The sequence below is a fragment of the Saccopteryx leptura genome, chromosome 1, assembly GCF_036850995.1.
Source record: "Saccopteryx leptura isolate mSacLep1 chromosome 1, mSacLep1_pri_phased_curated, whole genome shotgun sequence".
In the NCBI taxonomy this organism is placed as follows: domain Eukaryota; kingdom Metazoa; phylum Chordata; class Mammalia; order Chiroptera; family Emballonuridae; genus Saccopteryx; species Saccopteryx leptura.
Window position 1 is genome coordinate 193640491 of NC_089503.1, and position 14392 is coordinate 193654882.

Below are 14392 nucleotides of genomic sequence, written 5' to 3' on the forward strand. Positions count from 1 at the left end.
ATTTTCAGTTTTTTGAGGAACCACCATACTTTCTTCCATAATGGTTGTACTACTTTACATTCCCACCAACAGTGTATGAGGGTTCCTTTTTCTCCACAGCCTCTCCAACATTTGCTGTTACCTGACTTGCTAATAACAGCTAATCGAACAGGTGTGAGGTGGTATCTCATTGCCGTTTTGATTTTCATTTCTCTAATAGCTAAAGAAGATGAGCATCTTTTCATATATCTGTTGGCCATTTGTATTTCTTCCTGGGAGAAGTGTCTATTCATATCCTCTTCCCATTTTTTTATTGGATTGTTTGTTTGTTTGTTGTTGAGTTTTATGAGTTCTTTGTATATTTTGAATATTAGGCCCTTATCTGAGCTGTCGTTTGAAAAAATCATTTCCCATTTAGTTGGCTTTCTGTTTATTTTGTTATCAGTTTCTCTTGCTGAGCAAAAACTTCTTAGTCTGATGTAGTCCCATTCATTAATTTTTGCCTTCACTTCTCTTGCCATTGGAGTCAAATTCATAAAATGCTCTTTAAAACCCAGGTCCCTGAGTTGAGTACCTATGTCTTCTTCTATGTACTTAATTGTTTCAGGTCTTATGTTTAGATCTTTGATCCATTTTGAGTTAATTTTTGTACAGGGGGAGAGACTGTAGTCCAGTTTCATTCTTTTGCATGTGGCTTTCCAGTTTTCCCAGCACCATTTATTGAAGAGGCTTTCTTTTCTCCATTGTGTATTGTTGGCCCCTTTATCAAAAATTATTTGACTATATATATGTGGTTTTATTTCTGGACTTTCTATTCTGTTCCATTGGTCTGAGTGTCTATTTTTCTGCCAATACCATGCTGTTTTGATTGTCGTGGCCCTATAATAGAGTTTGAAGTCAGGTATTGAAATGCCCCCAGCTTCATTCTTTTTCCTTAGGATTGCTTTGGCTATTCGGGGTTTTTTATAGTTCCATAAAAATCTGATGATTTTTTGCTCTATTTCTTTAAAAAATGTCATTGGAAGTTTGATGGGAATTGCATTAAATTTGTATATTGCTTTGGGTAATATAGCCATCTTGATTATATTTATTCTTCCTAGCCAAGAACAAGGTATATTCTTCCATCTCATTATATCTTTTTCGATTTCCCTTAACAATGGTTTATAGTTTTCATTATATAAGTCCTTTACATTCTTTGTTATGTTTATTCCTAAGTATTTTATTTTTTTTGTTGCAATCGTGAAGGGGATTATTCTTTTGAGTTCCTTCTCAGTTGTTTCATTGTTGGCATATAGAAAGGCTATTGACTTCTGTATGTTAATTTTGTATCCTGCGACCTTACTGTATTGGCTTATTGTTTCTAGTAGTCTTTTTGTGGATTCTTTGGGGGTTTCGATGTATAGTATCATATCATCTGCAAAAAGTGATACCTTTACTTCTTCTTTTCCGATATGGATGCCTTTTATTTCTTTGTCTTGTCTGATTGCTCTGGCTAGAACCTCTAGTACCACATTAAATAAGAGTGGAGAGAGTGGACAACCCTGTCTTGTTCCTGATTTAAGGGGGAAAGCCTTCAGTTTAGTGCCATTTAATATGATGTTAGCTGATGGTTTATCATATATGGCCTTTATCATGTTGAGATATTTTCCTTCTATACCCATTTTGTTGAGAGTCTTAAACATAAAATTGTGTTGTATTTTATCGAAAGCCTTTTCTGCGTCTGTTGATAAGATCATGTGGTTTTTGTTCTTTGTTTTGTTGATATGGTGTATTACATTAACCGTTTTACGTATGTTGAACCATCCTTGAGATTCTGGGATGAATCCCACTTGATCATGATGTATTATCTTTTTAATATGTTGTTGTATTCGATTTGCTAGTATTTTGTTTAGTATTTTAGCATCTGTATTCATTAGAGATATTGGTCTGTAGTTTTCTTTTTTTGTGCCATCCTTGCCTGGTTTTGATATGAGGGTTATGTTGGCTTCGTAAAATGTGTTTGGAAGTATTGCTGCTTCTTCAATTTTTTGGAAGACTTTGAGTAGAATAGGAACCAAGTCTTCTTTGAATGTTTGATAAAATTCGCTGGTATAGCCGTCAGGGCCTGGACTTTTATTTTTGGGGAGGTTTTTAATGGTTTTTTCTATTTCTTCTCTACTGATAGGTCTGTTTAGGCTTTCTGCTTCTTCTTGACTCAGTCTAGGAAGGTTGTATTTTTCTAGGAATTTATCCATTTCTTCTAGGTTGTTGAATTTAGTAGCAAAAAGTTTTTCATAGTATTCTACAATAATTCTTTGTATATCTACGGTGTTCGTGGTGATTTCTCCTCTTTCATTTTGGATTTTGTTTATATGAGTTCTTTCTCTTTTTTCCTTGGTAAGTCTTGCCAAGGGTTTGTCAATTTTGTTGATCTTTTCAAAGAACCAGCTCCTTGTTCTATTAATTTTTTCTATAGTTTTTCTGTTCTCTAATTCATTTATTTCTGCTCTGATTTTTATTATCTCCTTTCTTCGGTTGGTTTTGGGTTGTCTTTGTTCTTCTTTTTCTAGTTCCTTAAGGTGGGAAGTTAAGTGGTTCACTTGGGCTCTCTCTTGTTTGTTCATATATGCCTGAAGTGATATGAACTTCCCTCCTTATCACTGCTTTTGCTGCATCCCATAGATTCTGATATGTCGTATTGTCATTTTCATTAGTCTGTATATATCTTTTGATCTCTGCACTTATTTCTTCTTTGACCCATTCATTTTTTAAAAGTATGTTGTTTAGTTTCCACATTTTTGTGGGATTTTTTTCCTCTTTTTTGCAGTTGAATTCTAGTTTCAAGGCTTTATGATCAGAAAATATGCTTGGTACAACTTCAATTTTTCTGAATTTGCTGATGTTGTCTTTGTGGCCCATCATATGGTCAATTCTTGAGAATGATCCATGTACACTGGAGAAAAATGTATACTCAGTCACTTTGGGATGAAATGTCCTGTAGATGTCTATCATATCCAGGTGCTCTAGTGTTTTGTTTAAGGCCACTATGTCTTTGTTGATTCTCTGTTTGGATGACCGATCTAGAGCCGTCAGCGGTGTATTGAGGTCTCCAAGTATGATTGTATTTTTGTCAGTTTTTGTTTTAAGATCAATAAGTAGCTGTCTTATATATTTTGGTGCTCCTTGGTTTGGTGCATATATATTAAGAATTGTTATGTCTTCTTGATTCAGTGTCCCCTTAGCCATTATGAAATGGCCATTTTTGTCTCTGAGTACTTTTCCTGTCTTGTAGTCAGCATTATCCGATATGAGTATTGCTACACCTGCTTTTTTTTGGATGTTATTTGCTTGGAGTATTGTTTTCCAGCCTTTCACTTTGAATTTGTTTTTATCCTTGTTACTTAGATGAGTTTCCTCTAGGCAGCATACAGTTGGATTTTCTTTTTTAATCCATTCTGCTACTCTGTGCCTTTTTATTGGTGAGTTTAATCCGTTTACATTTAGTGTAATTATTGATACTTGTGAGTTCCCTATTGCCATTTTATATCTTGCTTTCTGTTAGTTTTGTGTCTTGTTTGATCCTTCTCTTTTGTTTTTCTATCTTTTGTTTTTATTTGGTTGTATTCCATACATCTTTTCACTGTTACTATCTTTTTTATCTCATGTGCTTCTGTGGTGGTTTTTTCAATGGTGGTTACCTTTGAATAATGAAAAGGGTCCCTACACTGTTCATTGTAGCGAACTATTTTGTGAGTACTTTTGCACTCCATCATCCTTTGCTACTGTTAATCTCCATCTTCTCCCCCTCTTTCTTTTTGTTGTTGTCACAGTTTAAATTTGGTTTTATTGTGTTCTTCTTGGAGCTTTTACTTGTGGCTCTGTTTTTTTTTGTTCTTTGTATCTGATTGGAGAACCTCCTTTAGTAATTCCTGGAGTGGGGGTTTTCTGATGATAAATTCCCTCATCTTTTCTGTATCTGTGAATGTTTTTATTTCTCCTTCATATTTGAAGGATAGCTTTGATGGGTATAGTATTCGTGGCTGAAAGTTCCTCTCTTTCAGGACTTTAAATATTGGGGTCCACTCTCTTCTAGCTTGTAGAGTTTCTGCTGAGAAATCTGATGATAATCTAATGGGCCTTCCTTTATATGTTGTATTCTTCTTTTCCCTGGCTGCCTTGAGAATTTTTTCTTTGCTGTTGGTTTGTGTCAATTTCATTATGATATGCCTTGGAGTAGGTTTGTTGGGGTTAAGAAAACTTGGAGTTCTGTTTGCTTCTTGAACTTGAGGCTTTAGTTCTTCAGGAAGCTTTTCTTAAAGGGCCCATGCATGGCCTTATTTGGATTTACTACCTCTGCATTCCAGCACTGGAGCAGTAGCTCAAAAGGTACCAAGAATATATGGGGAGGAACTGAATTGTCATGCTTCAGGTCAGGTCAGGACTGGAGGAGCAGCTGTCTACCAGACAGAGGTGCTGACAGAACTCATTTTTCCTTTAATGAGCCCTCTTCACACAAAGCTGGTATGTGAGCTCCATATCTGAGTCTCCATCAACCTGGTTAACACCAATCATCCCATACTCACCAGGATGGGACCGTGAGACCCAGCCCCACCCAAACCTGCTGACTCACTCAAGCTGCTTCCAGTGGCTTTCCATACAAATGGCCTGTCTTGGTTTATGCTGTGGACTTTCCTGAAATATCAAAGGTTATATTGATAACAAACATTATCTGGCCTCATATCTCATATTAAGAAGCCCTAAACAGTCACTGTTGGCAGCTGACCTCAGTTCAAGGTTTAGCCTCTTCCAGGTACCTCCAAGCCCAGTACAAGTGGCAACCATGTGCATATTACTTTGTAGCTTATACCAAGTGGCCCCAAACAGGGAACAGGCAGCAGCTGACCTAGGCCTGCATCTTCCAAGAGGCCCAAGAACCTATACACCTGGGGGGCTAGCTTCAGAACACACCAGCACCACCCAACCATCTCCACAAACAACACACCCAAAAGTGGACTTGGCAGGCACCAGAGCCCCACTAAAGCAAATTCTGCTCAGTGGGCTCAGATCTTCCACTGTAAGTCACTGCCAGTTCTCACAACCAGTCAGCCTGAGGGTTAATACCTCCTATTGACATGCCAACAGCAATCAAGGCCAAACTACTACAACAGAAGGGCACACACAACCCCCATAGGGACACATCTGGAGCACTCAGCTCAAGTGACCAGGGAGACTGTACCACTGGGCCTCACAGGATACCTACTACATAAGGCCACTCTACCAAGCCTGGAAGATAGAGCAGCTGTACTTTATACATAGAAACAAACACAGGGAGGTTGCCAAAACAAGGAGGCAAGGAAACATTTCCCAAATGAAAGAACACAACAAAACTAAAAAAACAAACAAATAACTAAACAAAATAGAGACAAGCAATCTTCCAGGTGCAGAGTTCAAAACACTGGTTGTAAGGATGCTTAATGATCTCAGTTAGAACTTCAACAAAGAGATAGGATGCATAAAAATGGAGGTCGAAAACATTAAAAAGAACCAGTCAGAAAGGAAAGAATACAGTAACTTAAATGGAGACTGTATTACAGGGAATCAACAGTAGATTAAATGAAGCAGAAGTTCGAATCAGCAATTTGGAATATAAGGTAATAGAAAACACCCAGTCAGAAAAGAAAAAAAGCATAAAAAAAAGTAAGGGAAGTTTAAGGTGGCTCTGGGACAACATAAAACATACCAATATGAGTATCGTAGGGGTATGAGGAGAAGAGAGAAAACAAGGGATTGAGAACCTCTTTGAAGAAATGACAGAAAACTTCCTGGTGAAGGAAATTGACACGCAAGCCCAGGAAGCACAGAAAGTCCCAAACAAAATGACCCCAAAGAGGCCCACACCAAGATATATCATAATTAAAATATGAAAGCTTAAAGAGGAAGAGAGGATCTTAGAAACAGCAAGAGAAGAGCAGTTAGTTACTTACAAGACATCTCCTATAGGCCTGTCAATTGATTTCTCAAGAGAAACTTTTCATGCTAGAGGGATTGGCATAAAATATTCAAAGTGATGAAAAGCAAAAACCTCCAAGCAAGATTACCCAGTGCCGTGGACCAGCATGGCTCCTAATAACGGTAAATTTATCATTTAGAATTGAAGGACATATAAAGAGCTTTCTAGACAAGAAAGAGCTACGGGTATTCACAATCACCAAAACAGGATTATAAGAAGTGTTAATGGGACTTTTTTAAGAAGAAAGAAAAAAAGATGAAAAAATATGAATAGTAAAATAGCAATAACTATAACTCTATCAACAGTTACTTTAAATCAGTGGTCCCCAACCCCCGGGCCATGGACCCGGTCCGTGGGCCATTTGGTACTGGTCGCAGAGAAAGAATAAATAACTTACATTATTTCCGTTTTATTAATATTTAAGTCTGAACAATGTTTTATTTTTAAAAAATGACCAGATTCCCTCTGTTACATCTGTCTAAGACTCACTCTTGATGCTTGTCTCGGTCACGTGATACATTTATCCTTCCCACCCTAAAGGCCGGTCCGTGAAAATATTTTCTGACATTAAACCGGTCCGTGGCCCAAAAAAGGTTGGGGACCACTGCTTTAAATGTAAATGGATGAACTATTCCAATCAAAAGGCACAGGATGGCTGAATGAATATGAAAACAAAACCCTTACATATGCTGCCTACAGGAGACTCACTTCACATAGAAAGACACAGACTGAATGTAAAGGGATGGAAAAAGATATTTCATGAAAATTAAAACAAAAAAAATGCTGGTGTAGCAATTCTTATACCAGACAAAATAGGCTTTAAAACAAAGACTACAATAAGAAACAAAGAAAAACCCCTCTGGGTATTTACCTGAAGAAACTCAAAACACTAATTTGAAAGAATGTGTACCCTTGTGTTCACTGAGCATTATTTACAGTAGCCAAGATATGGAAGCAATGTTAATGCCCATTAATAGATGAGTGATAAAGAAGAAAATGTACATATACACAATGGACTATGATTCCGACATTAAAAAATAACATAATCTTGCTATCGGCAATAACATGGATGAACCTAGAGGGTATTGTGCTGAGTGAAATAAGTCAGACAGACAAGACAGATACTGTATGATTTTAGATCCCACTTACATGTAGAATCTAAAAAACAAAATAAATGAACAAGCAATAGGAATATACTCGTAGATACAGAGAACAAACTGATGACTGTCAGACAGGAGGCAAGTTGGGGGGAATGGGTGAAAAAGAGAAAGGAATTGAAAAGTATAAATTAGTAGTTATAAAATAGTCATGGGCATGTAAAATACGGCATAGGGAATATAGTCAAAAACATTGTAATGACTAAGTATGGTGTCAGGTGGGTACTAGATTTATTGAGGTGATCACTTTGTAAGTTATATAAATGTCTAATCATTATATTATATCCCAGAAACTAATATAAGATAGGGATACTTCATTCAACATAACTAAAAAAAATTGATTATATGACTAAATTCATTCTCTAGATTTGCACAGCTTAAAATTACATATGGTAATCTACATTTATGTATATATACCTATAGAAAGGTGGCATCAGACAGACTTCACAGGATTCCAGAGTGGGGGTCAGGAAGCTTGTGTTGATTTCATGAGCAGCTTAGTATAAAATCCAGAAATGCTTCTGATACTTTTATTATGAATGGATTTAATATGATAACAAGGTAAAGCCCTGGCCGGTTGGCTCAGTGGTAGAGTGTCGGCCTGGCGTGCAGAAGTCCCGGGTTCGATTCCCGGCCAGGGCACACAGGAGAAGCGCCCATCTGCTTCTCCACCCCTCCCCCTCTCCTTCCTCTCTGTCTCTCTCTTCCCCTCCTGCAGCCGAGGCTCCATTGGAGTAAAGATGGCCTGGGCGCTGGGGATGGCTCCTTGGCCTCTGCCCCAGGCGCTAGAGTGGCTCTGGTCGCAACAGAGCGACGCCCCGGAGGGGAAGAGCATCGCCCCCTGGTGGGCAGGGTGTTGCCCCCTGGTGGGCGTGCCGGGTGGATCCCGGTCGGGCGCATGCGGGAGTCTGTCTGTCTGTCTCTCCCCGTTTCCAGCTTCGGAAAAATCCAAAAAACAAAAACAAACAAACAAAAAAAAAACAAGGTAAAGTAATTTGCACCAGAAATATTTGCCTATTATTAAGTATAATTTAAATAAAAACAACTGTATACTCACCTGGCAAGTGAAATACTATGGTCATGAAATTGGTTTTCCCAGGGTGGGGCTCACCCATTGCACGCTGGATGTACTAACCAGTGATTTCTCCAAATATGGGAAACTCAGCTGCATAATTTGTGGTAGTGAAGGATTGCATTCATACTCCCCCCACCACTCATGCACACACTGAAAAAATAAAATAAAAAGAATAAAAGCAACTGTATATTTTATATCATTATATAAGGTCTGCAGGAAAGTTCTGTCCATTTCTATCACAAGTTTCGACATGTAAGCACATGTTTATTTGGCGCATGTGTGCCTCTCTATTTTTATCACTTAATGTATACATACTGATGTAGCAAATTAACTAAAACAAAGTTGATTCACGTTAGTCTTATGTGTGAAGCAATAGTGTACCCATGACTACTGATAAAGTTCATTTACGCCACTGTATTGTATACGAATTTCAACAAGAAAGAAATGCTACAGAAGCATGTAGAAGTTTATTGAAAGTGTTTGGTGAAGGTACAGTTTCTGATAGGACATGCAGAAGATAGTTAGAAAAATTCGAAACAGGTGATTTTGACCTTTCTGATAAGCCACGTTCTGGGCGACCATCTTTGATTGATGACGATGTTGTTAAGACCATGTTGGAGCAAGATCCTTTTCTGACAACATCGGAGATCGCAGAAAGGCTTAATTCAGCTCAGCAAACCATTTCAGACCATATTCGGAAGATAGGATTGGTGTGGAAATATATTATTTAATAAAGTTTATTGATGGTAAGAAAAAATTGTATTTTGTTTTATTCCAAAAATGGACAGAACTTTCCAGTAGACCTTATATTTTCTATCAATTCTATTTTAAAAGACCACAACCTGCTATTCTCTTGTGCCTTTCCCAAAAGTTAGGTATATGATTAGTCCTAGCATTATTAGTTAAAAGAACCACCCCTTTAAAGTAGTTTTGCTTGCCAAATATGGGGCCTGTGATGTTTTTCTTACTGAAAGAACTTAGTTACCTGGAAACAACCTAAATATACATCCATAGGGAGCTAGTTATATAAAGTTATGTAAAGTTATGGTATATAAAGGTATATATACCACAGTGGAATAACATTATGCAGCAATAGAAAGAACTGATTCTACTGATACAGAAAGATCGCTAGGTTATACTTTTTAAGTGAGTAAAGAAAACTAGATGCTGAACACTGTGCATATTATAATTTGTGTTGATGGGGTTAAAAAAAGATGTGTCCATGTGTGTATGTACTTGTTGAACATGATTGAAGAGGTGTTTGTTCCCTCTGGGCAAGGACACTGGATGGCTTGGACAAGGGTGACAGGGAGGCTTTCCACTTCAAGTCTTTTGTACCACTTGAACTTTCAACCAAGGACATAGATTATCTATTCAGAAATCAAATACATAAAATTAATATTTAAGTGAATAAATTATAGACTCCTGTAATAATTTTAGCTTCCACAAACAATTTGATCACCTCAACTAGTATTGTCTGACAGAACTTTCTGTGATGCTGGGTGTGTTCTGTGTCTGCACAGTCTAACACAGCAGCCTTGAGCCATGGGGCTTTTAGGCAAGCAAAAGGTGGCTTGTGCAGCTGAGGAACTAAATTTAAATTACCTCTCATTTTAATTTACATTTAAATAGCTACATGTGGCTAGTGTGTACCACACGGGTTGGGTACAGACCTAGTACATATGGCTTAGAGTATCTCCTCTTTTTAAAATTTTCTTTAAAAAAACACTTTTTTAAGACTTATTTTAGAGAGGAGAAAGAGAGAGAAAGGGGAGGGGCAGGAAGCATCAACTCCCATATGTGCCTTGACCAGGCAAGCCCAGGTTGTTGAACCAGCAATCACAATGCTCCAGTTCGACGCTTTATCTACTGCGCCACCACAGGTTAGGCTAGCAAGGGTCTCAAACTCGCGGCCGCGGGCCGCATGCGGCCCGCCCACCAATTTTGTGCGGCCCGCAGACTGGCCCGCAGACTAATCCACAAAGTTTGATTAGTCTGCGGGCTGCACAAAATTGGTGGGCGGGCCGCGAGTTTGAGACCCCTGGCTAGAGTATTTCTTATGTTTAGACCTTACTAAAATTTACATGTGTTTTAGGAAATGTCAATATTTGTTTAATTTTTCAGGGGAAAATTTGATACAAATCCAAGAAATTGCCTGTATTTTCTTTTGCCATAGATTTTAATGCCATCACATTTCTTGCAATGTGATTATTAGATTTGAAAATCCTCTTCATTACCCAGGAAAATCATTTTTTGTGGAAACATCTATTTGTAGTCTTCCTTGGAATAGTGCGTTTTTGAGAGGTTCATTTTCTCATCTCGGACACAGCCCATTTGTGTCTACGCCCAGTATAGCGGGCGGGCACTTTGTTCTTGAGCCCAGCAGCTGTTGTGAGACCAGGGGACAGTGTGCATTCTTAGCCAGCAGCTGCCAGGAGCATTTCTAATCTGGTTTTGGCAGGGTATATTGCACAAGTGGAAGCCAAGTTAAAAGAAGCTTGAAAAATAAACAAAATGACTTTGGATGCTACTTCATATGCAGTCCGTCTCTCCTCTGAAGATCTGGAAACTTGTTAAAATTAGACTGTGAGCCCTTCCAGGACAGGGCGGTGTCTATTTGTCTTTGAAATCCAGGTCTTTGCCAGGAGGAGGAGGTTATTATTACCACTGCTATTATTTTCTTTAGTGATTGACGATACTGCAAATTTATTTAATTGACTTAGTTACTAGCATAAAACTATTGTTCATGAAGGGTAACTCATAGATAATTAGTGATTATGGCTTCCTCCTCTTTTCCCCTTTCTGCTACACATCACCACCCACCCTCTGCTCTAAAGTAAGACATTTGAACAGTCTTTACACATTATCTATTCATCCATCTTTCAGGCAAGCTTATTTTTGTTGTCTGGACAGAATAAGCAGGTCCTGATTTAGTCCATCTATCCTACAGAGTAAGAGGTTTTCAGAAGATGAAGGCATAGGTATAACTGAAGACACAAAGTCCTCAGGTTGGAATACCAAGTAACAGCTTTTGTCCCTAAAGAGGAAATTTTACTAAAACTTTACCCTTCAGCCTCAAATAATTTTTTCTGTCACATTTTGTTTGATGGCCCAAGTAGCTCCATCCAGAAGGTGTGAGATGCCTGTGCGGCCCCGTGGAGGTCTGCCACTGGCGGCTGTGCTGAGCTGCGTGCGTTCTCTTGCAGACCTTCACCGCCTGGTGTAACTCCCACCTCAGGAAGGCGGGCACCCAGATTGAGAACATCGAGGAGGACTTCAGGAATGGCCTGAAGCTCATGCTGCTGTTGGAAGTCATCTCAGGTTGGTATGCGGTGTTTCTTTGGTGTCACACCCAGCCCTGCACTTCTGCGTGTGAGCAGCAGGTGCACCTCCAGTTACACATGCTGTGTCACGGGTTTCCCTTGAACCCACTAACATGGAGCTGTCGGCAAAGTAAGCCTTTCAAAGAGCAGTCTGCCGGGAGTTATTTCTTGTTGAAACAAGGGAGTCTATAGTGTTTAAAATTGGCATATTAAAGTAGTGTTTATATCACCCTCCTTGTAACAAAATAAGAGAAGAAAAAAAAAGACATTTATATGTTGACCTGCCATGCTGCCTTCTCCACACTTAGTCCAGGCTGTGTGCATTCCAGAAATGGTCTGTCAGCAAATGTCCAGTGTACATTTTGACATAACTAGAGGGTTATGCTTTGCCCTGAATTTCACTTGGCTGGTTTAGACTTTGGACCAGAGAATGGGTCACCCTTGAGGAGGAGGTGTGACTGGGAAGGGTGGTGGCAACTCTGCCCTGATCCATATATCTTCATAATCAGGTGTCAGAGAGGAGACCTGGCAGCACCTCTGCGATTTGAACGAGGCTGCCCTGACTTACTCTGACATCTAGTCAACAGCCCCAAATGCTCCGGGACACCAAGCAGCTTCCCTTTACTCATTTATAATTGGGCTCCTAGGCTGAACTGGATATTCTCTGCAGAACTGAAAAGCATAAGGCCTTAGTAGCCCGGCTCCCCACTGGTCCATTTGATCTTGAAAGTTTTTTGGTTCATGTTCCCTCCGCATTATGATTCAGAAACCAGGGGCACATCAGAAACAGATAACCATTTCCACCTAAGGAAAGCACGAACTTTGAATTTTGGCATTTTGATTCTGCAAACAGGGGGTTTGCTTTCTCTGTCTACACTGATCTATTTTCATCTGACAGGGGAAAGGCTGCCCAAACCTGACCGAGGAAAAATGCGGTTCCACAAAATTGCCAATGTCAACAAAGCCTTGGATTATATAGCCAGCAAAGGCGTGAAGCTGGTGTCCATCGGGGCTGAAGGTGAGCTGTGACGGGAACAACCCTGATGCCGTACTGACCTCACAAGGGTGGCGGCGCATGGGTTGCTCCGGATGCCAGGTGGTGTTAGGCTCTCCACTAGCGGGCTCTAAGGTTATTTGTAAAGAATAGAGTCAAATACAATGCCATTCTCTTCAAACTGATTATAGGGGTGAGAAAGTACATATACATCCCAGTACTCTCAGTGAGAACTAATCAGTAGGAAGGAAGTGGCCTCTTCCTTCTCTGTGGGTGACTGGGAGTCCCTGGGGGTTTGGCAGGAGCTGAGCCAGCCCTGCCTCTCATACACAGTTATCCTGTGAACCTGCCACTTGAGGATTGGAAGGACCAGGATGAAGATGAGCCTGTATTCTTTGTATTTGTGACAATGGTTCCTCCCACATCTGCTGCTTCACTTCTTGAAGTTTCAGTTACCCATGGTCAACCATGGTCCATAAATATTAATGGAACATTCCATAAATAAACAACTCATAAGAGTAGTGTGATGAAATCTTGATCTGTCCTGCTCATCCTGGGATGTCAACCATCCTTTGTCCCTTGTCTCCATGTTGTATAGGCTCCTCGCCCATGAGTCACTCAGTAGCCCCCATGGTCACCACACCCACTGTGGCGATATTGTAGTGCTTGTGGTCATGTCACCCTTAGTTTCTTAATCATGGCTTCTAAGCACCAGAATGGTGCTGGCAGTTCAGATACGCCAAAAGGAAGCTGTGTGCCTGACCTGTGGTGGCGCAGTGGATAAAGCATTGACCTAGAAATGCTGAGGTCGCCGGTTCGAAACCCTGGGCTTGCCTGGTCAAGGCACATATGGGAGTTGATGCTTCCAGCTCCTCCCCCCCTTCTCTCTCTCTGTTTCTCCTCTCTCTCTCTGTCTCTCCCTCTCCTCTCTAAAAAATGAATAAATAAATAAAAAAAAACTAAAAAAAAAAAAAGGGAAGCTGTGTGTCCTCTAAGTGAAAAAGTGTGTGTGTAGGGAAAAGCATGGTATGTATAGGGTTTGGTACTGTCCTCCATTTCAGGTATCCACTGGGGGTCTTGAAATGTATCCCCTGAGGATAAGGGGGCATGATTATAGTTAGAACCTTTGCTCATCTAGTCTTTAAAACTTTGGAAATGCATGGGTTGTTTTCAGTGATTGTGCCTATGTAAGATTTGTGCTTGTTATTAACTCAGAATTCATTTAAACAGACATTTGGTTATGAATAGCATATTTAAAAGTAGATACACTGCAACACTTATGAAAACATAAACTGGTCATTCCATATGTATTTTTTCCCAATATCTCTAAAGTCAAAACTTACAGGCAGCATAATTTACAGGAAAGCTTTATGTACCAATGATGTTATCTTGACACTAATCTGATGTTGGGTTTTCTTCTCTGAAGAAATTGTTGACGGCAACGTGAAGATGACGCTGGGTATGATCTGGACCATCATCCTCCGCTTTGCTATTCAGGACATTTCAGTTGAAGGTAAAGACATAGTTTAAAAAATCTGATTTATTAAGAAATTTAGAAGAACTTGTAAACTGAGCTTACAAATTAAGATTTGAATATGCTTTTATAAAATTGGTCACTTACATGATTGAATGAAAGATCTGTTAGTTGGTTTTTCACAAGTTAATTAGTTGTGTTATGTACTATATATAGATGAACCCTGCTGTTTTGTTGATGTGGATAGACTCATTTTGGAAAAGAGCATGCATTCAGAAGAAAAGTCACTTTTTAAAATGAACATTTTTTGAGCTTCTTTATTGCTTATATTACTTGTATGTGCCCAAGTATAACAGAATTCTTATACCTGAAACAGTTGTTTTTTTTCAGGTGCAAAAAAA

The 14392-nt window shown here is 39.3% G+C and overlaps 1 protein-coding gene and 1 non-coding gene across 2 annotated transcripts in view; both read left to right on the plus strand.

Moving 5' to 3' along the window:
- The window catches only part of ACTN2 (actinin alpha 2), a 106935-nt gene that overhangs the window by 44280 nt on the left and 48263 nt on the right, over nt 1-14392 (plus strand). Inside the window, exons 2-4 of the mRNA XM_066383709.1 lie at nt 11407-11521; nt 12422-12541; nt 13944-14030. Coding sequence (XP_066239806.1) covers nt 11407-11521; nt 12422-12541; nt 13944-14030 — 322 coding nt within the window. The remainder of the gene's footprint in view (nt 1-11406; nt 11522-12421; nt 12542-13943; nt 14031-14392) is intronic.
- Nucleotides 8175-8336, plus strand: LOC136390038 (U1 spliceosomal RNA). Its single transcript, XR_010748566.1, has one exon. It is a non-coding gene; the product is annotated as a U1 spliceosomal RNA (small nuclear RNA).